This window comes from Saccoglossus kowalevskii, chromosome 4 (assembly GCF_978046115.1).
Source record: "Saccoglossus kowalevskii chromosome 4, keSacKowa6.1, whole genome shotgun sequence".
NCBI classification, from domain to species: Eukaryota; Metazoa; Hemichordata; class Enteropneusta; family Harrimaniidae; genus Saccoglossus; species Saccoglossus kowalevskii.
The window spans coordinates 44829801-44854282 of record NC_140644.1 but is presented as its reverse complement, the minus strand read 5'-3'; the positions used below and the strand labels follow the sequence as shown (position 1 = coordinate 44854282).

General features: G+C 39.1%; 1 protein-coding gene across 1 annotated transcript in view; it reads left to right on the top strand.

Moving 5' to 3' along the window:
- The window catches only part of LOC146747419 (uncharacterized), a 62013-nt gene extending 40764 nt beyond the window's left edge, over nucleotides 1-21249 (top strand). The window contains exon 3 of the mRNA XM_085498176.1: nucleotides 20086-21249. Coding sequence (XP_085354302.1) covers nucleotides 20086-20470 — 385 coding nt within the window. The 3' untranslated portion in view covers nucleotides 20471-21249. The remainder of the gene's footprint in view (nucleotides 1-20085) is intronic.
- Nucleotides 21250-24482: the final 3233 nt, after the last annotated feature.

Sequence of the window (24482 nt, the reverse complement as noted above, 5' to 3'; positions counted from 1 at the left end):
TATTACAGTAATGCACATAGTTCAGTAATGTACATGGTTCAGTGTGGACTGGTACTACAGTAACACTTAGTTCAGTGCAGACTGATATTACAGTAATGCACTTGGTTCGGTGCAGACTGATGTTACAGTAACATACACGGTTCTGTGTACACTTGTAGTACAGTAATGCACATGGTTCAGTGTGGACTGGTATTACAGTAATGCACTCGGTTCAGTGTAGACTGGTATTACAGTAACACTTGGTTCAGTGCAGACTGATATTACAGTAGTGCACATGGTTCAGTATGGACTCGTATTACAGTGACACATAGTTCAGTGCAGACTGATATTACAGTAATGCACATGGTTCAGTGTAGACTGGTATTACAGTAATGCACTTGGTTCAGTGCAGACTGATATTACAGTAATGCACTTGGTTCAGTGCAGACTGATATTACAGTAATGCACTTGGTTCAGTGTAGACTGGTATTACAGTAATGCACATGGTTCAGTGTGGACTGGTATGACAGTAACACTTGGTTCAGTGCAGACTGATATTACAGTAATGCATATGGTTCAGTGTGGACTAGTATTACAGCAACACTTGGTTCAGTGTAGACTGATATTACAGTAACACTTGGTTCAGTGCAGTCGGATATTACAGTAATGCACATGATTCAGTGTAGACTGGTATTACAGTAATGCACTTGGTTCAGTGTAGACTGGTATTACAGTGATACTTGGTTCAGTGCGGACGGATATTTCAGTAATGCACATGGTTCAGTGTGGACAGGTATTACAGTAACACTTGATTCAGTGCAGACTGATATTACAGTAATGCACATAGTTCAGTAATGTACATGGTTCAGTGTGGACTGGTACTACAGTAACACTTAGTTCAGTGCAGACTGATATTACAGTAATGCACTTGGTTCGGTGCAGACTGATGTTACAGTAACATACACGGTTCTGTGTACACTTGTAGTACAGTAATGCACATGGTTCAGTGTGGACTGGTATTACAGTAATGCACTCGGTTCAGTGTAGACTGGTATTACAGTAACACTTGGTTCAGTGCAGACTGATATTACAGTAGTGCACATGGTTCAGTATGGACTCGTATTACAGTGACACATAGTTCAGTGCAGACTGATATTACAGTAATGCACATGGTTCAGTGTAGACTGGTATTACAGTAATGCACTTGGTTCAGTGCAGACTGATATTACAGTAATGCACTTGGTTCAGTGCAGACTGATATTACAGTAATGCACTTGGTTCAGTGTAGACTGGTATTACAGTAATGCACATGGTTCAGTGTGGACTGGTATGACAGTAACACTTGGTTCAGTGCAGACTGATATTACAGTAATGCATATGGTTCAGTGTGGACTAGTATTACAGCAACACTTGGTTCAGTGTAGACTGATATTACAGTAACACTTGGTTCAGTGCAGTCGGATATTACAGTAATGCACATGATTCAGTGTAGACTGGTATTACAGTAACACTTGGTTCAGTGTAGACTGATATTACAGTAATGCACATGGTTCAGTGCAGACTGGTATTACAGTAATGCACATGGTTCAGAGTAGACTGGTATTACAGTGACACTTGTTTCAGTGCAGACTGATATTACAGTAACACTTGGTTCAGTGCAGACTGATATTACAGTAATGCACATGGTTCAGTGCAGACTGATATTACAGTAATGCACATGGTTCATTGTAGACTGGTATTACAGTAATGCACTTGGTTCAGTAATGCACATGGTTCAGTGTGGACTGGTATTACAATAACATTTGGTTCAGTGCAGACTGATATTACAGTAATGCACATGGTTCATTGTAGACTGGTATTACAGTAATGCACTTGGTTCAGTAATGCACATGGTTCAGTGTGGACTGGTATTACAATAACATTTGGTTCAGTGCAGACTGATATTACAGTGATGCGAAATTGGTTCAGTGTAGACTGGTATTACAGTAACACTTGGTTCAGTATAGATGGTATTACAGTAATGCACATGGTTCAGTGTAGACTGGTATTACAGTAACGCTTGGTTCAGTGCAGACTGATATTACAGTAATGCACATGGTTCTGTGCAGACTGATATTACAGTAACACTTGTTTCAGTGCAGACTGATATTACAGTAATACAAATGGTTCAGTATGGACTGGTATTACAGTAACACATAGTTCAGTGCAGACTGATATTACAGTAATGCACATGGTTCAGTGCAGACTGGTATTACAGTAATGCACTTGGTTCAGTAATGCACATGGTTCAGTAATGCACATGGTTCAGTGTGGACTGGTATTACAATAACATTTGGTTCAGTGCAGACTGATATTACAGTAATGCGAAATTGGTTCAGTGTAGACTGGTATTACAGTAATGCACATGGTTCAGTGTAGACTGGTATTACAGTAATGCACTTGGTTCAGTGCAGACTGATTACAGTAATGCATATGGTTCAGTGCAGACTGATATTACAGTTATGCACTTGGTTCAGTGCAGACTGATTACAGTAATGCACATGGTTCAGTGCAGACTGGTATTACAGTAATGCACATGGTTCAGTGCAGACTGATATTACAGTAATGCACATGGTTCGGTGCAGACTGATGTTACAGTAACATACACGGTTCCGTGTACACTTGTATTACAGTAATGCACATGGTTTAGTGTATACTGGTATTACAGTAATGCACTCGGTTCAGTGTAGACTGGTATTACAGTAACACTTGTTTCAGTGCAGACTGATATTACAGTAATACACATGGTTCAGTATGGACTGGTATTACAGTAACACATAGTTCAGTGCAGACTGGTATTACAGTAATGCACATGGTTCAGTGCAGACTGGTATTACAGTAATGCACTTGGTTCAGTAATGCACATGGTTCAGTGTGGACTGGTATTACAATAACATTTGGTTCAGTGCAGACTGATATTACAGTAATGCGAAATTGGTTCAGTGTAGACTGGTATTACAGTAACACTTGGTTCAGTATAGACTGATATTACAGTAATGCACATGGTTCAGTGTAGACTGGTATTACAGTAACACTTGGTTCAGTGCAGACTGATATTACAGTAATGCACATGGTTCTGTGTAGACCGGTAATACAGTAATGCACTTGGTTCGGTGCAGACTGATGTTACAGTAACATACATGGTTCCGTGTACACTTGTATTACAGTAATGCACATGGTTCAGTGTATACTGGTATTACAGTAATGCACTCGGTTCAGTGTAGACTGGTATTACAGTAACACTTGTTTCAGTGCAGACTGATATTACAGTAATACACATGATTCAGTATGGACTGGTATTACAGTAACACATAGTTCAGTGCAGACTGATATTACAGTAATGCACATGGTTCAGTGCAGACTGATATTTACAGTAACATACATGGTTCAGTGTAGACTTGTATTACAGTAATTTACATGGTTCAGTGTAGACTGGTATTACAGTAACACTTGGTTCAGTGCAGACTGATATTGCAGTTGTGGACTGGTATTACAGTAACACTTAGTTCAGTGCAGACTGATATTACAGTAATGCACTTGGTTCGGTGCAGACTGATGTTACAGTAACATACACGGTTCTGTGTACACTTGTAGTACAGTAATGCACATGGTTCAGTGCAGACTGGTATTACAGTAATGCACTCGGTTCAGTGTAGACTGGTATTACAGTAACACTTGGTTCAGTGCAGACTGATATTACAGTAGTGCACATGGTTCAGTATGGACTCGTATTACAGTGACATAGTTCAGTGCAGACTGATATTACAGTAATGCACATGGTTCAGTGTAGACTGGTATTACAGTAATGCACTTGGTTCAGTGCAGACTGGTATTACAGTAATGCACTTGGTTCAGTGCAGACTGATATTACAGTAATGCACTTGGTTCAGTGTAGACTGGTATTACAGTAATGCACATGGTTCAGTGTGGACTGGTATGACAGTAACACTTGGTTCAGTGCAGACTGATATTACAGTAATGCATATGGTTCAGTGTGGACTAGTATTACAGCAACACTTGGTTCAGTGTAGACTGATATTACAGACGGATATTACAGTAATGCACATGATTCAGTGTAGACTGGTATTACAGTAACACTTGGTTCAGTGTAGACTGACATTACAGTAATGCACATGGTTCAGTGCAGACTGGTATTACAGTAATGCACATGGTTCAGTGTAGACTGGTATTACAGTGACACTTGTTTCAGTGCAGACTGATATTACAGTAACACTTGGTTCAGTGCAGACTGATATTACAGTAATGCACATGGTTCAGTGTAGACTGATATTACAGTAATGCGCATGATTCAGTATGGACTGGTATTACAGTAACACATAGTTCAGTGCAGACTGATATTACAGTAATGCACATGGTTCAGTGCAGACTGGTATTACAGTAATGCACTTGGTTCAGTAATGCACATGGTTCAGTGTGGACTGGTATTACAATAACATTTGGTTCAGTGCAGACTGATATTACAGTAATGCGAAATTGGTTCAGTGTAGACTGGTATTACAGTAATGCGAAATTGGTTCAGTGTAGACTGGTATTACAGTAACACTTGGTTCAGTATAGACTGATATTACAGTAATGCACATGGTTCAGTGTAGACTGGTATTACAGTAACACTTGGTTCAGTGCAGACTGATATTACAGTAATGCACATGGTTCTGTGTAGACCGGTAATACAGTAATGCACTTGGTTCGGTGCAGACTGATGTTACAGTAATGCACTTGGTTCAGTGCAGACTGATATTACAGTAATGCACTTGGTTCAGTGCAGACTGATATTACAGTAATGCACTTGGTTCAGTGTAGACTGGTATTACAGTAATGCACATGGTTCAGTGTGGACTGGTATGACAGTAACACTTGGTTCAGTGCAGACTGATATTACAGTAATGCACATGGTTCAGTGTAGACTGGTATTACAGTGACACTTGGTTCAGTGCAGACTGATATTACAGTAATGCACATGGTTCAGTGTAGACTGATATTACAGTAATGCGCATGGTTCTCTGTGGACTGGTATTACAGTAACACTTGGTTCGGTGCAGACTGATATTACAGTAATGCACATGGTTCATTGTAGACTGGTATTACAGTAATGCACTTGGTTCAGTAATGCACATGGTTCAGTGTAGACTGGTATTACAGTAACACTTGGTTCAGTGCAGACTGATATTACAGTAATGCACATGGTTCTGTGTAGACCGGTAATACAGTAATGCACTTGGTTCGGTGCAGACTGATGTTACAGTAACATACATGGTTCCGTGTACACTTATATTACAGTAATGCACTCGGTTCAGTGTAGACTGGTATTACAGTAACACTTGTTTCAGTGCAGACTGATATTACAGTAATACACATGATTCAGTATGGACTGATATTACAGTAATACACATAGTTCAGTGCAGACTGATATTACAGTAATGCACATGGTTCAGTGCAGACTGATATTTACAGTAACATACATGGTTCAGTGTAGACTTGTATTACAGTAATTTACATGGTTCAATGTAGACTGGTATTACAGTAACATTTGATTCAGTGCAGACTGATATTACAGTAATGCACATAGTTCAGTAATGTACATGGTTCAGTGTGGACTGGTACTACAGTAACACTTAGTTCAGTGCAGACTGATATTACAGTAATGCACTTGGTTCGGTGCAGACTGATGTTACAGTAACATACACGGTTCTGTGTACACTTGTAGTACAGTAATGCACATGGTTCAGTGTGGACTGGTATTACAGTAATGTACTCGGTTCAGTGTAGACTGGTATTACAGTAACACTTGGTTCAGTGCAGACTGATATTACAGTAGTGCACATGGTTCAGTATGGACTTGTATTACAGTGACACATAGTTCAGTGCAGACTGATATTACAGTAATGCACATGGTTCAGTGTAGACTGGTATTACAGTAATGCACTTGGTTCGGTGCAGACTGATGTTACAGTAACATACATGGTTCCGTGTACACTTGTATTACAGTAATGCACATGGTTTAGTGTATACTGGTATTACAGTAATGCACTCGGTTCAGTGTAGACTGGTATTACAGTAACACTTGTTTCAGTGCAGACTGATATTACAGTAATACACATGGTTCAGTATGGACTGGTATTACAGTAACACATAGTTCAGTGCAGACTGATATTACAGTAATGCACATGGTTCAGTGCAGACTGGTATTACAGTAATGCACTTGGTTCAGTGCAGACTGGTATTACAGTAATGCACTTGGTTCAGTAATGCACATGGTTCAGTATGGACTGGTATTACAGTAACACATAGTTCAGTGCAGACTGATATTACAGTAATGCACATGGTTCAGTGCAGACTGGTATTACAGTAATGCACTTGGTTCAGTGCAGACTGCTATTACAGTAATGCACTTGGTTCAGTAATGCACATGGTTCAGTGTGGACTGGTATTACAATAACATTTGGTTCAGTGCAGACTGATATTACAGTAATGCGAAATTGGTTCAGTGTAGACTGGTATTACAGTAACACTTGGTTCAGTATAGACTGATATCACAGTAATGCACATGGTTCAGTGTAGACTGGTATTACAGTAACACTTGGTTCAGTGCAGACTGCTATTACAGTAATGCACATGGTTCTGTGTAGACCGGTAATACAGTAATGCACTTGGTTCGGTGCAGACTGATGTTACAGTAACATACATGGTTGCGTGTACACTTGTATTACAGTAATGCACATGGTTCAGTGTATACTGGTATTACAGTAATGCCCTCGGTTCAGTGTAGACTGGTATTACAGTAACACTTGTTTCAGTGCAGACTGATATTACAGTAATACACATGATTCAGTATGGACTGGTATTACAGTAACACATAGTTCAGTGCAGACTGATATTACAGTAATGCACATGGTTCAGTGCAGACTGGTATTACAGTAATGCACTTGGTTCAGTGCAGACTGATATTACAGTAATTCACTTGGTTCAGTGTAGACTGGTATTACAGTAATGCACATGGTTCAGTGTGGACTAGTATGACAGTAACACTTGGTTCAGTGCAGTCTGATATTGCAGTAATGCATATGGTTCAGTGTGGACTAGTATTACAGTAATGCACATGATTCAGTGTAGACTGGTATTACAGTAACACTTGGTTCAGTGTGGACTGGTATGATAGTAACACTTGGTTCAGTGTGGACTGATATTACAGTAACACTTGGTTCAGTGCAGACTGATATTACAGTAATGCACATGGTTCAGTGTAGACTGATATTACAGCAATGCGCATGGTTCACTGTGGACTGGTATTACAGTAACACTTGGTTCAGTGCAGACTGATATTACAGTAATGCACATGGTTCATTGTAGACTGGTATTACAGTAATGCACTTGGTTCAGTAATGCACATGGTTCGCTGTGGTCTGGTATTACAGTAACACTTGGTTCAGTGCAGACTGATATTACAGTAATGCACATGGTTCAGTGTAGACTGATATTACAGTAGGGCACATGGTTCAGTGTAGGCTGGTATTACAGTAACACGTGGTTCAGTGCAGACTGGTATTACAGTAATGCGAAATTGGTTCAGTGTAGACTGATATTACAGTAGGGCACATGGTTCAGTGTAGGCTGGTATTACAGTAAAACTTGGTTCAGTGCAGACTGATATTACAGTAATGCACATGGTTCTGTGTAGACCGGTATTACAGTAATGCACTTGGTTCGGTGCAGACTGATGCTACAGTAACATACATGGTTCCGTGTACACTTGTATTACAGTAATGTACATGGTTCAGTGTAGACTGGTATTACAGTAATGCACTCGGTTCAGTGTTGACTGGTATTACAGTAACACTTGGTTCAGTGCAGACTGATATTACAGTAATGCACATGGTTCAGTATGGACTGGTATTACAGTAATGCACTTGGTTCAGTGCAGACTGACATTACAGTAATGCACTTGGTTCAGTGCAGACTGACATTACAGTAATGCACTTGGTTCAGTGTAGACTGGTATTACAGTGATACTTGGTTCAGTGCGGACGGATATTTCAGTAATGCACATGGTTCAGTGCAGACTGATATTACAGTAATGCATATAGTTCAGTGCAGACTGATATTACAGTAATGCATATAGTTCAGTGCAGACTGATATTACAGTAATGCACATGGCTCAGTGTAGGCTGGTATTACAGTAACACTTGGTTCAGTGTAGACTGGTATTACAGTAACACTTGGTTCAGTGCAGACTGGTATTACAGTAATGCACATGGTTCAGTTTAGACTGGCATTACAGTAACACTTGGTTCAGTGCAGACTGGTATTACAGTAATGCACATGGTTCAGTATAGACTGGTATTACAGTAACACTTGGTTCAGTGCAGACTGATATTACAGTAATGCACATGGTTCATTGGGACTGGTATTACAGTAACACTTGGTTCAGTGCAGACTGGTATTACAGTAATGCACATGGTTCAGTGTAGACTGATATTACAGTAACACTTGGTTCAGTGCAGACTGATATTACAGTAGTGCACATGGTTCAGTGTAGGCTGGTATTACAGTAACACTTGGTTCAGTGCAGACTGGTATTACAGTAACACTTGGTTCAGTGTAGACTGATATTACAGTAATGGACATGGTTCAGCGTGGACTGGTATTACAGTAACACATGGTTCAGTGGGACTGATATTACAGTAATGCAAAATTGGTTCAGTATAGACTGATATTACAGTAGTGCACATGGTTCAGTGTAGGTTGGTATTACAGTAACACTTGGTTCAGTGTAGACCGGTATTACAGTAATGCACTTGGTTCGGTGCAGACTGATGTTACAGTAACACTTGGTTCAGTGCGGACTGATGTTACAGTAATGCAATTGGTTCAGTGCGGACTGATATTACAGTAGTGCACATGGTTCAGTGTAGACTGGTATTACAGTAGTGCACATGGTTCAGTGTAGACTGGTATTACAGTAACATTTGGTTCAGTGCAGGCTGATATTACAGTAATGCACTTGGTTCGGTGCAGACTGATGTTACAGTAACACTTGGTTCAGTGCGGACTGATATTACAGTAATGCAATTGGTTCAGTATAGACTGGTATTACAGTAGTGCACATGGTTCAGTGTAGACTGGTATTACAGTAACATTTGGTTCAGTGCAGGCTGATATTACAGTAATGCACTTGGTTCGGTGCAGACTGATGTTACAGTAACACTTGGTTCAGTGCGGACTGATATTACAGTAATGCAATTGGTTCAGTATAGACTGGTATTACAGTAGTGCACATGGTTCAGTGTAGACTGGTATTACAGTAACACTTGGTTCAGTGTAGACTGATATTGCAGTTGTGGACTGGTATTACAGTAACACTTAGTTCAGTGCAGACTGATATTACAGTAATGCACTTGGTTCGGTGCAGACTGATGTTACAGTAACATACACGGTTCTGTGTACACTTGTAGTACAGTAATGCACATGGTTCAGTGCAGACTGGTATTACAGTAATGCACTCGGTTCAGTGTAGACTGGTATTACAGTAACACTTGGTTCAGTGCAGACTGATATTACAGTAGTGCACATGGTTCAGTATGGACTCGTATTACAGTGACATAGTTCAGTGCAGACTGATATTACAGTAATGCACATGGTTCAGTGTAGACTGGTATTACAGTAATGCACTTGGTTCAGTGCAGACTGATATTACAGTAATGCACTTGGTTCAGTGTAGACTGGTATTACAGTAATGCACATGGTTCAGTGTGGACTGGTATGACAGTAACACTTGGTTCAGTGCAGACTGATATTACAGTAATGCATATGGTTCAGTGTGGACTAGTATTACAGCAACACTTGGTTCAGTGTAGACTGATATTACAGACGGATATTACAGTAATGCACATGATTCAGTGTAGACTGGTATTACAGTAACACTTGGTTCAGTGTAGACTGACATTACAGTAATGCACATGGTTCAGTGCAGACTGGTATTACAGTAATGCACATGGTTCAGTGTAGACTGGTATTACAGTGACACTTGTTTCAGTGCAGACTGATATTACAGTAACACTTGGTTCAGTGCAGACTGATATTACAGTAATGCACATGGTTCAGTGTAGACTGATATTACAGTAATGCGCATGATTCAGTATGGACTGGTATTACAGTAACACATAGTTCAGTGCAGACTGATATTACAGTAATGCACATGGTTCAGTGCAGACTGGTATTACAGTAATGCACTTGGTTCAGTAATGCACATGGTTCAGTGTGGACTGGTATTACAATAACATTTGGTTCAGTGCAGACTGATATTACAGTAATGCGAAATTGGTTCAGTGTAGACTGGTATTACAGTAACACTTGGTTCAGTATAGACTGATATTACAGTAATACACATGGTTCAGTATGGACTGGTATTACAGTAACACATAGTTCAGTGCAGACTGATATTACAGTAATGCACATGGTTCAGTGCAGACTGGTATTACAGTAATGCACTTGGCTCAGTGCAGACTGGTATTACAGTAATGCACTTGGTTCAGTAATGCACATGGTTCAGTATGGACTGGTATTAAAGTAACACATAGTTCAGTGCAGACTGATATTACAGTAATGCACATGGTTCAGTGCAGACTGGTATTACAGTAATGCACTTGGTTCAGTGCAGACTGGTATTACAGTAATGCACTTGGTTCAGTAATGCACATGGTTCAGTGTGGACTGGTATTACAATAACATTTGGTTCAGTGCAGACTGATATTACAGTAATGCGAAATTGGTTCAGTGTAGACTGGTATTACAGTAACACTTGGTTCAGTATAGACTGATATCACAGTAATGCACATGGTTCAGTGTAGACTGGTATTACAGTAACACTTGGTTCAGTGCAGACTGCTATTACAGTAATGCACATGGTTCTGTGTAGACCGGTAATACAGTAATGCACTTGGTTCGGTGCAGACTGATGTTGCAGTAACATACATGGTTGCGTGTACACTTGTATTACAGTAATGCACATGGTTCAGTGTATACTGGTATTACAGTAATGCACTCGGTTCAGTGTAGACTGGTATTACAGTAACACTTGTTTCAGTGCAGACTGATATTACAGTAATACACATGATTCAGTATGGACTGGTATTACAGTAACACATAGTTCAGTGCAGACTGATATTACAGTAATGCACATGGTTCAGTGCAGACTGGTATTACAGTAATGCACTTGGTTCAGTGCAGACTGATATTACAGTAATGCACTTGGTTCAGTGTGGACTAGTATTACAGTAATGCACATGATTCAGTGTAGACTGGTATTACAGTAACACTTGGTTCAGTGTGGACTGGTATGATAGTAACACTTGGTTCAGTGTGGACTGATATTACAGTAACACTTGGTTCAGTGCAGACTGATATTACAGTAATGCACATGGTTCAGTGTAGACTGATATTACAGCAATGCGCATGGTTCACTGTGGACTGGTATTACAGAAACACTTGGTTCAGTGCAGACTGATATTACAGTAATGCACATGGTTCATTGTAGACTGGTATTACAGTAATGCACTTGGTTCAGTAATGCACATGGTTCGCTGTGGTCTGGTATTACAGTAACACTTGGTTCAGTGCAGACTGATATTACAGTAATGCATATAGTTCAGTGCAGACTGATATTACAGTAATGCATATAGTTCAGTGCAGACTGATATTACAGTAATGCATATAGTTCAGTGCAGACTGATATTACAGTAATGCACATGGCTCAGTGTAGGCTGGTATTACAGTAACACTTGGTTCAGTGTAGACTGGTATTACAGTAACACTTGGTTCAGTGCAGACTGGTATTACAGTAATGCACATGGTTCAGTTTAGACTGGCATTACAGTAACACTTGGTTCAGTGCAGACTGGTATTACAGTAATGCACATGGTTCAGTATAGACTGGTATTACAGTAACACTTGGTTCAGTACAGACTGATATTACAGTAATGCACATGGTTCAGTGGGACTGGTATTACAGTAACACTTGGTTCAGTGCAGACTGGTATTACAGTAATGCACATGGTTCAGTGTAGACTGGTATTACAGTAACACTTGGTTCAGTGCAGACTGATATTACAGTAGTGCACATGGTTCAGTGTAGGCTGGTATTACAGTAACACTTGGTTCAGTGCAGACTGGTATTACAGTAACACTTGGTTCAGTGTAGACTGATATTACAGTAATGGACATGGTTCAGCGTGGACTGGTATTACAGTAACACATGGTTCAGTGGGACTGATATTACAGTAATGCAAAATTGGTTCAGTATAGACTGATATTACAGTAGTGCACATGGTTCAGTGTAGGCTGGTATTACAGTAACACTTGGTTCAGTGTAGACCGGTATTACAGTAATGCACTTGGTTCGGTGCAGACTGATGTTACAGTAACACTTGGTTCAGTGCGGACTGATATTACAGTAATGCAATTGGTTCAGTATAGACTGGTATTACAGTAGTGCACATGGTTCAGTGTAGACTGGTATTACAGTAATGCACATGGTTCAGTATAGACTGGTATTACAGTAACACTTGGTTCAGTGCAGACTGGTATTACAGTAATGCACATGGTTCAGTGCAGACTGATATTACAATAATGCACATGGCTCAGTAATGCACATGGTTCAGTGTGGACTGGTATTACAGTAACACTTGGTTTAGTGCAGACTGGTATTACAGTAACACTTGGTTCAGTGCAAACTGGTATTACAGTAATGCACATGGTTCAGTGTAGACTGGTATTACAGTAACACTTGGTTCAGTGCAGACTGATATTACAGTAGTGCACATGGTTCAGTATGGACTCGTATTACAGTGACACATAGTTCAGTGCAGACTGATATTACAGTAATGCACATGGTTCAGTGTAGACTGGTATTACAGTAATGCACTTGATTCAGTGCAGACTGATATTACAGTAATGCACTTGGTTCAGTGCAGACTGATATTACAGTAATGCACTTGGTTCAGTGTAGACTGGTATTACAGTAATGCACATGGTTCAGTGTGGACTGGTCTGACAGTAACACTTGGTTCAGTGCAGACTGATATTACAGACGGATATTACAGTAATGCACATGATTCAGTGTAGACTGGTATTACAGTAACACTTGGTTCAGTGTAGACTGACATTACAGTAATGCACATGGTTCAGTGCAGACTGGTATTACAGTAATGCACATGGTTCAGTGTAGACTGGTATTGCAGTGACACTTGTTTCAGTGCAGACTGATATTACAGTAACACTTGGTTCAGTGCAGACTGATATTACAGTAATGCACATGGTTCAGTGTAGACTGATATTACAGTAATGCGCATGATTCAGTATGGACTGGTATTACAGTAACACATAGTTCAGTGCAGACTGATATTACAGTAATGCACATGGTTCAGTGCAGACTGGTATTACAGTAATGCACTTGGTTCAGTAATGCACATGGTTCAGTGTGGACTGGTATTACAATAACATTTGGTTCAGTGCAGACTGATATTACAGTAATGCGAAATTGGTTCAGTGTAGACTGGTATTACAGTAACACTTGGTTCAGTATAGACTGATATTACAGTAATGCACATGGTTCAGTGTAGACTGGTATTACAGTAACACTTGGTTCAGTGCAGACTGATATTACAGTAATGCACATGGTTCTGTGTAGACCGGTAATACAGTAATGCACTTGGTTCGGTGCAGACTGATGTTACAGTAATGCACTTGGTTCAGTGCAGACTGATATTACAGTAATGCACTTGGTTCAGTGCAGACTGATATTACAGTAATGCACTTGGTTCAGTGTAGACTGGTATTACAGTAATGCACATGGTTCAATGTGGACTGGTATGACAGTAACACTTGGTTCAGTGCAGACTGATATTACAGTAATGCACATGGTTCAGTGTAGACTGGTATTACAGTGACACTTGGTTCAGTGCAGACTGATATTACAGTAATGCACATGGTTCAGTGTAGACTGATATTACAGTAATGCGCATGGTTCACTGTGGACTGGTATTACAGTAACACTTGGTTCAGTGCAGACTGATATTACAGTAATGCACATGGTTCATTGTAGACTGGTATTACAGTAATGCACTTGGTTCAGTAATGCACATGGTTCAGTGTAGACTGGTATTACAGTAACACTTGGTTCAGTGCAGACTGATATTACAGTAATGCACATGGTTCTGTGTAGACCGGTAATACAGTAATGCACTTGGTTCGGTGCAGACTGATGTTACAGTAACATACATGGTTCCGTGTACACTTGTATTACAGTAATGCACTCGGTTCAGTGTAGACTGGTATTACAGTAACACTTGTTTCAGTGCAGACTGATATTACAGTAATGCACTTGGTTCAGTGCAGACTGATATTACAGTAATGCACTTGGTTCAGTGTAGACTGGTATTACAGTAATGCACATGGTTCAGTGTGGACTGGTATGACAGTAACACTTGGTTCAGTGCAGACTGATATTACAGTAATGCACATGGTTCAGTGTAGACTGGTATTACAGTGACACTTGGTTCAGTGCAGACTGATATTACAGTAATGCACATGGTTCAGTGTAGACTGATATTACAGTAATGCGCATGGTTCACTGTGGACTGGTATTACAGTAACACTTGGTTCAGTGCAGACTGATATTACAGTAATGCACATGGTTCATTGTAGACTGGTATTACAGTAATGCACTTGGTTCAGTAATGCACATGGTTCAGTGTAGACTGGTATTACAGTAACACTTGGTTCAGTGCAGACTGATATTACAGTAATGCACATGGTTCTGTGTAGACCGGTAATACAGTAATGCACTTGGTTCTGTGCAGACTGATGTTACAGTAACATACATGGTTCCGTGTACACTTGTATTACAGTAATGCACTCGGTTCAGTGTAGACTGGTATTACAGTAACACTTGTTTCAGTGCAGACTGATATTACAGTAATGCACATGGTTCAGTGCAGACTGATATTTACAGTAACACTTGATTCAGTGCAGACTTGTATTACAGTAATTTACATGGTTCAATGTAGACTGGTATTACAGTAATGTACATAGTTCAGTAATGCACTTGGTTCAGTGCAGACTGATATTACAGTAATGCAATTGGTTCAGTGTAGACTGGTATTACAGTAACACTTGGTTCAGTGCAGACTGATATTACAGTAATGCACATGGTTCAGTATGGACTGGTATTACAGTAACACATAGTTCAGTGCAGACTGATATTACAGTAATGCACATGGTTCAGTGCAGACTGGTGTTCAGTGCAGACTGGTATTACAGTAATGCACTTGGTTCAGTAATGCACATGGTTCAGTGTGGACTGGTATTACAATAACATTTGGTTCAGTGCAGACTGATATTACAGTAATGCGAAATTGGTTCAGTGTAGACTGGTATTACAGTAACACTTGGTTCAGTATAGACTGGTATTACAGTAATGCACATGGTTCAGTGTGGACTGGTATGACAGTAACACTTGGTTCAGTGCAGTCTGATATTACAGTAATGCATATGGTTAAGTGTGGACTAGTATTACAGTAATGCACATGATTCAGTGTAGACTGGTATTACAGTAACACTTGGTTCAGTGTGGACTGGTATGATAGTAACACTTGGTTCAGTGCAGACTGATATTACAGTAATGCACATGGTTCAGTGTAGACTGATATTACAGCAATGCGCATGGTTCACTGTGGACTGGTATTACAGTAACACTTGGTTCAGTGCAGACTGATATTACAGTAATGCACATGGTTCATTGTAGACTGGTATTACAGTAATGCACTTGGTTCAGTAATGCACATGGTTCGCTGTGGTCTGGTATTACAGTAACACTTGGTTCAGTGCAGACTGATATTACAGTAATGCACATGGTTCAGTGTAGACTAATATTACAGTAGGGCACATGGTTCAGTGTAGGCTGGTATTACAGTAACACTTGGTTCAGTGCAGACTGATATTACAGTAATGCGAAATTGGTTCAGTGTAGACTGGTATTACAGTAACACTTGGTTCAGTATAGACGGATATTACAGTAATGCACATGGTTCAGTGTAGACTGGTATTACAGTAACACTTGGTTCAGTGCAGACTGATATTACAGTAATGCACATGGTTCTGTGTAGACCGGTATTACAGTAATGCACTTGGTTCGGTGCAGACTGATGCTACAGTAACATACATGGTTCCGTGTACACTTGTATTACAGTAATGTACATGGTTCAGTGTAGACTGGTATTACAGTAATGCACTCGGTTCAGTGTAGACTGGTATTACAGTAACACTTGGTTCAGTGCAGACTGATATTACAGTAATGCACATGGTTCAGTATGGACTGGTATTACAGTAACACATAGTTCAGTGCAGACTGATATTACTGTAATGCACATGGTTCAGTGCAGACTGGTATTACAGTAATGCACTTGGTTCAGTGCAGACTGACATTACAGTAATGCACTTGGTTCAGTGTAGACTGGTATTACAGTGATACTTGGTTCAGTGCGGACGGATATTTCAGTAATGCACATGGTTCAGTGTGGACAGGTATGACAGTAACACTTGGTTCAGTGCAGACTGATATTACAGTAATGCATATAGTTCAGTGCAGACTGATATTACAGTAATGCATATAGTTCAGTGCAGACTGATATTACAGTAATGCACATGGCTCAGTGTAGGCTGGTATTACAGTAACACTTGGTTCAGTGTAGACTGGTATTACAGTAACACTTGGTTCAGTGCAGACTGGTATTACAGTAATGCACATGGTTCAGTTTAGACTGGTATTACAGTAACAATTGGTTCAGTGCAGACTGGTATTACAGTAATGCACATGGTTCAGTGGGACTGGTATTACAGTAACACTTGGTTCAGTGCAGACTGGTATTACAGTAACACTTGGTTCAGTGCAGACTGATATTACAATAATGCACATGGTTCAGTAATGCACATGGTTCAGTGTGGACTGGTATTACAGTAACACTTGGTTCAGTGCAGACTGATATTACAGTAGTGCACATGGTTCAGTGTAGGCTGGTATTACAGTAACACTTGGTTCAGTGCAGACTGGTATTACAGTAACACTTGGTTCAGTGTAGACTGATATTACAGTAATGGACATGGTTCAGCGTGGACTGGTATTACAGTAACACATGGTTCAGTGGGACTGATATTACAGTAATGCAAAATTGGTTCAGTATAGACTGATATTACAGTAGTGCACATGGTTCAGTGTAGGCTGGTATTACAGTAACACTTGGTTCAGTGTAGGCTGGTATTACAGTAACACTTGGTTCAGTGAAGACTGATATTACAGTAATGCACATGGTTCTGTGTAGACTGATATTACAGTAATGCACATGGTTCTGTGTAGACCGGTATTACAGTAATGCACTTGGTTCGATGCAGACTGATGTTACAGTAACACTTGGTTCAGTGTAGACTGGTATTACAGTAGTGCACATGGTTCAGTGTAGACTGGTATTACAGTAACATTTGGTTCAGTGCAGGCCGATATTACAGTAATGCACATGGTTCAGTGTAGACTGGTATTACAGTAATGCACATGGTTCAGTATAGACTGGTATTACAGTAACACTTGGTTCAGTGCAGACTGGTATTACAGTGATGCACATGGTTCAGTGTAGACTGGTATTACAGTAACACTTGGTTCAGTGTAGACTGGTATTACAGTAATGCACATGGTTCAGTGCAGACTGATATTACAATAATGCACATGGTTCAGTAATGCACATGGTTCAGTGTGGACTGGTATTACAGTAACATTTGGTTCAGTGCAGGCTGATATTACAGTAATGCACATGGTTCAGTGTAGACTGGTATTACAGTAACACATGGTTCAGTGTAGACTGGTATTACAGTGATGCACATGGTTCAGTGTAGACTGGTATTACAGTAACACTTGGTTCAGTGCAGACTGGTATTACAGTAATGCACATGGTTCAGTGTAGACTGGTATTACAGTAATGCACATGGTTCATTGTGGACTGGGACTACAGTAACACTTGGTTCAGTGCAGACTGGTATTACAGTAATGCACATGGTTCAGTGTAGACTGGTATTACAGTAACACTTGGTTCAGTGCAGACTGGTATTACAGTAATGCAATTGGTTCGGTGTGGACTGGTATTACAGTAACACTTGGTTCAGTGTAGACTGATATTACAGTAGTGTACATGGTTCAGTGTAGGCTGGTATTACAGTAACAATTGGTTCAGTGCAGACTGGTATTACAGTAATGCACATGGTTCAGTGCAGAGTGATATTACAGTAATGCAATTGGTTCAGTGTGGACTGGTATTACAGTAACACTTGGTTCAGTGCAGACTGATATTATAGTAATGCACATGGCTCAGTAATGCACATGGTTCAGTGTGGACTGGTATTACAGTAACACTTGGTTTAGTGCAGACTGGTATTACAGTAACACTTGGTTCAGTGCAAACTGGTATTACAGTAATGCACATGGTTCAGTGTAGACTGATATTACAGTAGGGCACATGGTTCAGTGTAGGCTGGTATTACAGTAACACTTGGTTCAGTGCAAACTGATATTACAGTAATGCAATTGGTTCAGTGTAGACTGATATTATAGTAATGCACATGGTTCACTGTGGTCTGGTATTACAGTAACACTTGGTTCAGTGCAGACTGATATTACAGTAATGCACATGGTTCAGTGTAGACTGGTATTACAGTAACACATGGTTCAGTGTAGACTGATATTACAGTAGGGCACATGGTTCAGTGTAGGCTGGTATTACAGTAACACGTGGTTCAGTGCAGACTGGTATTACAGTAACACTTGGTTCAGTGCAGACTGATATTACAGTAATGCAATTGGTTCAGTGTAGACTGGTATTACAGTAACAATTGGTTCAGTGTAGACTGGTATTACAGTAATGCGCATGGTTCACTGTGGACTGGTATTACAGTAACACTTGGTTCAGTGCAGACTGATATTACAGTAATGCACATGGTTCAGTGTAGACTGGTATTACAGTAACACATGGTTCAGTGTAGACTGGTATTTTGAACATAGTCACAGCATGTCAGAGATATGGCTCTAGAAGCCCATTCATTGAAACAAAATCTGAATCCGATCTAAAAAATAAAATAACCGGCATCAGGAACCAGTAATGTCTAATGTATGTACCAAGTTTGAACAAAATGCATCCATAAATGCCAGAAATGCTTGATATTTGATGATTTTTAGCACAAAAATGGCCACCATTTGGCCATTCTTAATAGGATCGTCAAACCAATGTATTTGTATATCTATGACATGATGTATAATGAATATTTATAAATTGAACATAATCAGTCACTGCAAGTCAGAGATGGCACTAGAACCACATTCATTAAAACAAAATGGTCGCCAGTCAGTCATTTTGAATCTTATCTGAAAAACAAAATGATAATGTCCATCGTATATACCAAGTTTGAAAAAAATCCATCTGTAAACAGCCAAGAAATGCTTGATTTTGATGATTTTTTAGCACAAAAATGGCCACCATTCGGCCATTTTTAATAGGATCTTCAAACCAATAAATCTGTATATCTATGACATGATGTATAATGAATATTTAAAATTTGAACATAATCAGTCACAGCAAGTCAGAAATATGGCACTAGAACCACATTTTGAATCTTATCTGAAAACAAAATGATGTGCATCAAGGTCCTATAATGTCCAACATATATACCAAAAGTTTGAACAAAATCCATCTGTAAACTGCTGCTTGATTTTGATGATTTTTAGAAAAAAAATTGGCCGCCATTCGGCCATCTTGAATCAGATCATGAAACAAATTGATGTGCATATGTATAATATCATGTATGATGTATGTGTGAAGTTTGATTGTGATTGGTCCAGACATTTCTAAGATACAGGTCCGCACAGAGGTCAAAACATAAGTCCCTGCATCCAAACGGGGACTAATAACCATGGACATTGCTGTACAACTTTCAGACTAATTGTTTTGTTTTTTTCAGGGAAAGACCTAAGTTAGCGTCAACAAATAAGAGATTTCTCCACAACACACTACTCAACACTTTAAGTGGCAGAGCCAGGGAATTGAGCAATGCAAAATATAGAAAAAAGGTTAATAAAGGTGAAATGTCATCTTCCAAGGACGCCCAAGATAAGGAAGTGACCAGTGACAGTAAAACAGAGCAAAATATGCGCTCAACCAAGATGAGACATCATCACGTAACAAATCATGACAGCTGCTACAAAACATCTTTTCATAGATCAGAAAAAGTGTCCACATCAGATAGACATTACCATGGATACAGGAAGAGAGATTATCGGTCAGGTGATTCACGAAGAAAACATTCAGACGAAAATGATAGAGAGAAAAGAAAGCATTCCAAATGATGTTTACACACTGCAAAATGTGACACTGAAGTGCCAGAACAGCCAGTACTGGAATACTTTATTGTTGGTGAACTTGTCTTATGAATGGCCATTCATCTTGGCTACCACCATGTATTTTGCATTTTTGTTGGATTGCTGTGGTCTGTGTTATTCACAATTCATTGCATTTTATAAGATGCTGACCATAACAGCATAGCTATTCCTGCAATACAAGTGTATGGTAAACACTAAAACTTATGGGTTGGTGTCACACGCAATGTAATATTACCATAATTGGTATAGTACAGGTGTGATGGTTCAAATACCAAAATGGCAACAGTAACAGACTTCCCTGGCGGCGATGATAAAATATGAACACAGAGCCAACAGATGAGGTTTCTACTGTCTATAAATAGATCATTACATCAGCATACATAATGAGTCTGGAACTTACTACAAATTTATAGAATGTTCCATTACCTTCTATTGCCTCCTACAGTGTTCTATTACCTATTCAACCATTTTCTAAAAAATCTAGAATATTCCACCCAGACACAGTACGGTCCTAGAACATTCTCAGTGACACGGAAGTGGTAAATAAGTCGTATGCGACAGTTTGTGACTTACTTTCGGCATGTGGTCAACACCACTTCAGATTGAGTTTTTTTAGTAGTATTTTACAACCAATGGAGGCTATACATAGAATCATTCAAGGCAAGTAGGAAATGCACAGTAAGATGCATTGTTTTTATTCATTTATTTATTTTAATAAAGTTTTATATTACATATTTGTAAAACAATTTTTTACTTACATGATGAGCACCAATACAAATGTTTATATGGAAAATGCTGAAAAATATTCAAATAGAAAATACAAGTCGATGGGAGCACAGTAAACCATTTTTACAGGATCATGTCAGTAAAATATTCAATGCTACAAAATGTCACATTTATCCCTGACTCACTATGGTGGTTTAGAAATTATTACAAAATAGCATGATTGAAATCACCAGTGCAACAAAATGTAATCGCTTCATTTTGCTTTCCAAAAATAGATTCTACAACATTATTGCAGTACATTTAGGGTTATTGAGGTAGTAGTGTAGACTATCACTTCAGGCCATCAAACCCATCTGTGTTTTCTTCACAAAATACTGAGAATAGCAATTGTTGAAAGCAAAGTGGATGTGGTTTGAAAAATAACAAACTATGGAACTAAATAAAAGTTTACTTTTATTGTTTGTTTAAAGACTGGATGTCCATGTCTTAGATTATAAATTGCCTCCATATATCACAATGTCATCAGAGATTTGTATGTTATCATTTACAAAGGCCCTAAATACAGTCGTTTTTACTAGTGTTCATAAGAGACAAATCTTTTGCAAAAGCGTCGGTTATTGTTACAAAAGTTTCTCTTTGGTATTAAAATACATTCATCACAATGAGTGCACTCCCCTATTTTTTGTTGTATTTAATAGTAGACATATATTTTTGCTTACTGAAGTTTGCACTGCTCCACTGATATCTCAAGAACTAATCATCTCATGTCTAAGAAACTTGCTACATAGATGCTCTTGAACAATGCAAAAACCTGATTAGTTTTGGATAAAAATAATAAGGAAATTTGGTGCATACCAGTTGATGCTCTGGGACAATGCACAGACAGCTTAGTTTGGGGTAAACAATTGCCATTATCTCAGGAACTAAAATCACATTTCAATGAAACCTGGTAGATAGATGCCGGGAGCACTGTGCAGACCTGATTTACTTTTGGGTTGAATCAGTGAATACTAATAACCAATGCCTCTGACTATTAAATATCTACATGTAATTAGTATCATTACCCTGATATCAATGAAACCTAGTACTCAGGTGCTATTAAGGGGAGTCCAAATATTACTAGTTTAGAGTTGAAATCCATGCATATTAATCACCTAATGGGCAAAATTTAGACAAATTTCTGATATTTCAATCATTTACCAGATATCAATTAAGCTTTGTACATAGGTTCACTAGAAAAAATAACATTGCAAAGCATAGATACAAGATTTATGTCAAGGTATTGTAAACTACAATGCTGTGGATCCTACTGTTTATGCACTGTGCATCTTTGCTTTGACTTCAATAGTTGAAAAGTGTGCATATCAAAAGTTCCACTATGTTTGATGGGGGTGCTCAAATCTGAAATGAAAGTGTCAGTTTGTGATCAAATATTAATTCAGTGAACACTACTATTTGCCAATTTCAAACAATTCTTTCGCTCAAAATGTGACTTTATTTTGAATTCATATATCCTATTCCTGTTGGAATTTGGAGAAATGTTATTTATTGCAAAAATAAAGTTAGGAACCAAAATCATAGTTAGTAATTGAGAGTGAATAATTGGCTAGTCTAGTAACAACAGAAATTAGATGTATTAAATGACTCTCCTAAAATTTTAATATATAGTCACAAATTAAAACAGGATATGCTATTCATGCATTTTTTGTACCCAAACTAAATCTCATTTGTCCAGGCTCATGTACAAAGATACAATACACAAAATGAATAGTCATGGACATGCATATCAACATGTATAATGTTTGTATCAAATTTGAAAACTAACAAATCCTGTCTAAAATACCACAATTTCAAAAAAACAATATGGATGCCAGTTGGCCATCTTTCATCTGATTATGAAACAAATTGACAATGATGTATGTGCCAAATATGAATGAAAATGGTTCCTAAGCCTTGGAGATATAGTATGGCCGCCACTCAATCAGCCAGCTTTGATCTGAATTGAAAACAAATTGTCATGGACATGTAATCTGAAATGTACTATGTAAGTACCAAGTTTAAACAAAAACTGACTAAGCATGCATAAGATGCCACATTTTCAAAAAAACAATTTGCTGTCAGTCAGCCATCTTGGATTGTATTAGTAAACTACTGCATGTGCATATGTACTAGGCACATGCAAAGAATGAACAGATTTAGAAATACGACTCTGGATGGAGACCAAATTATAAGTCCCTGTTTCAAACTTTGTTTGAATGAGGACTAAAAATGGATTTTGTTCACTCAAATGTATAAATTGTGAGTTTTCACTCTAGTTGTCAAACTGGATTGCAAGTGCTGAAGTGATAACAAACACTGCTGAGTACTTTGCTAAGAATATTGCAATGATCCAAAGGAGATTGGAGATCTGGCGCCTGCTGTAGTACCAGTATTCCATATAAGGAGATTGGAGATCTTGCACCTGCTGTAGTACCAGTATTCCATATAAGGAGATTGGAGATCTGGCGCCTGCTGTAGTACCAGTATTTCATATAAGGAGATTTGAGATCTGGCGCCTGCTGTAGTACCAGTATTCCATATAAGGAGATTGGAGATATGGCGCCTGCTGTAGTACCAGTATTCCATATAAGGAGATTGGAGATCTGGCGCTTGCTGTAGTACCAGTATTTCATATAAGGAGATTTGAGATCTGGCGCCTGCTGTAGTACCAATATTTCATATAAGGAGATTGGAGATCTGGCACCTGCTGTAGTACCAGTATTCCATATAAGGAGATTGGAGATCTGGCGCCTGCTGTAGTACCAGTATTCCATATAAGGAGATTGGAGATCTTGCACCTGCTGTAGTACCAGTATTCCATATAAGGAGATTGGAGATATGGCGCCTGCTGTAGTACCAGTATTCCATATAAGGATATTGGAGATCTGGCGCCTGCTGTAGTACCAGTATTTCATATAAGGAGATTGGAGATCTTGCACCTGCTGTAGTACCAGTATTCCATATAAGGAGATTGGAGATATGGCGCCTGCTGTAGTACCAGTATTCCATATAAGGAGATTGGAGATCTGGCGCCTGCTGTAGTACCAGTATTTCATATAAGGAGATTTGAGATCTGGCGCCTGCTGTAGTACCAATATTTCATATAAGGAGATTGGAGATCTGGCACCTGCTGTAGTACCAGTATTCCATATAAGGAGATTGGAGATCTGGCGCCTGCTGTAGTACCAGTATTTCATATAAGGAGATTGGAGAT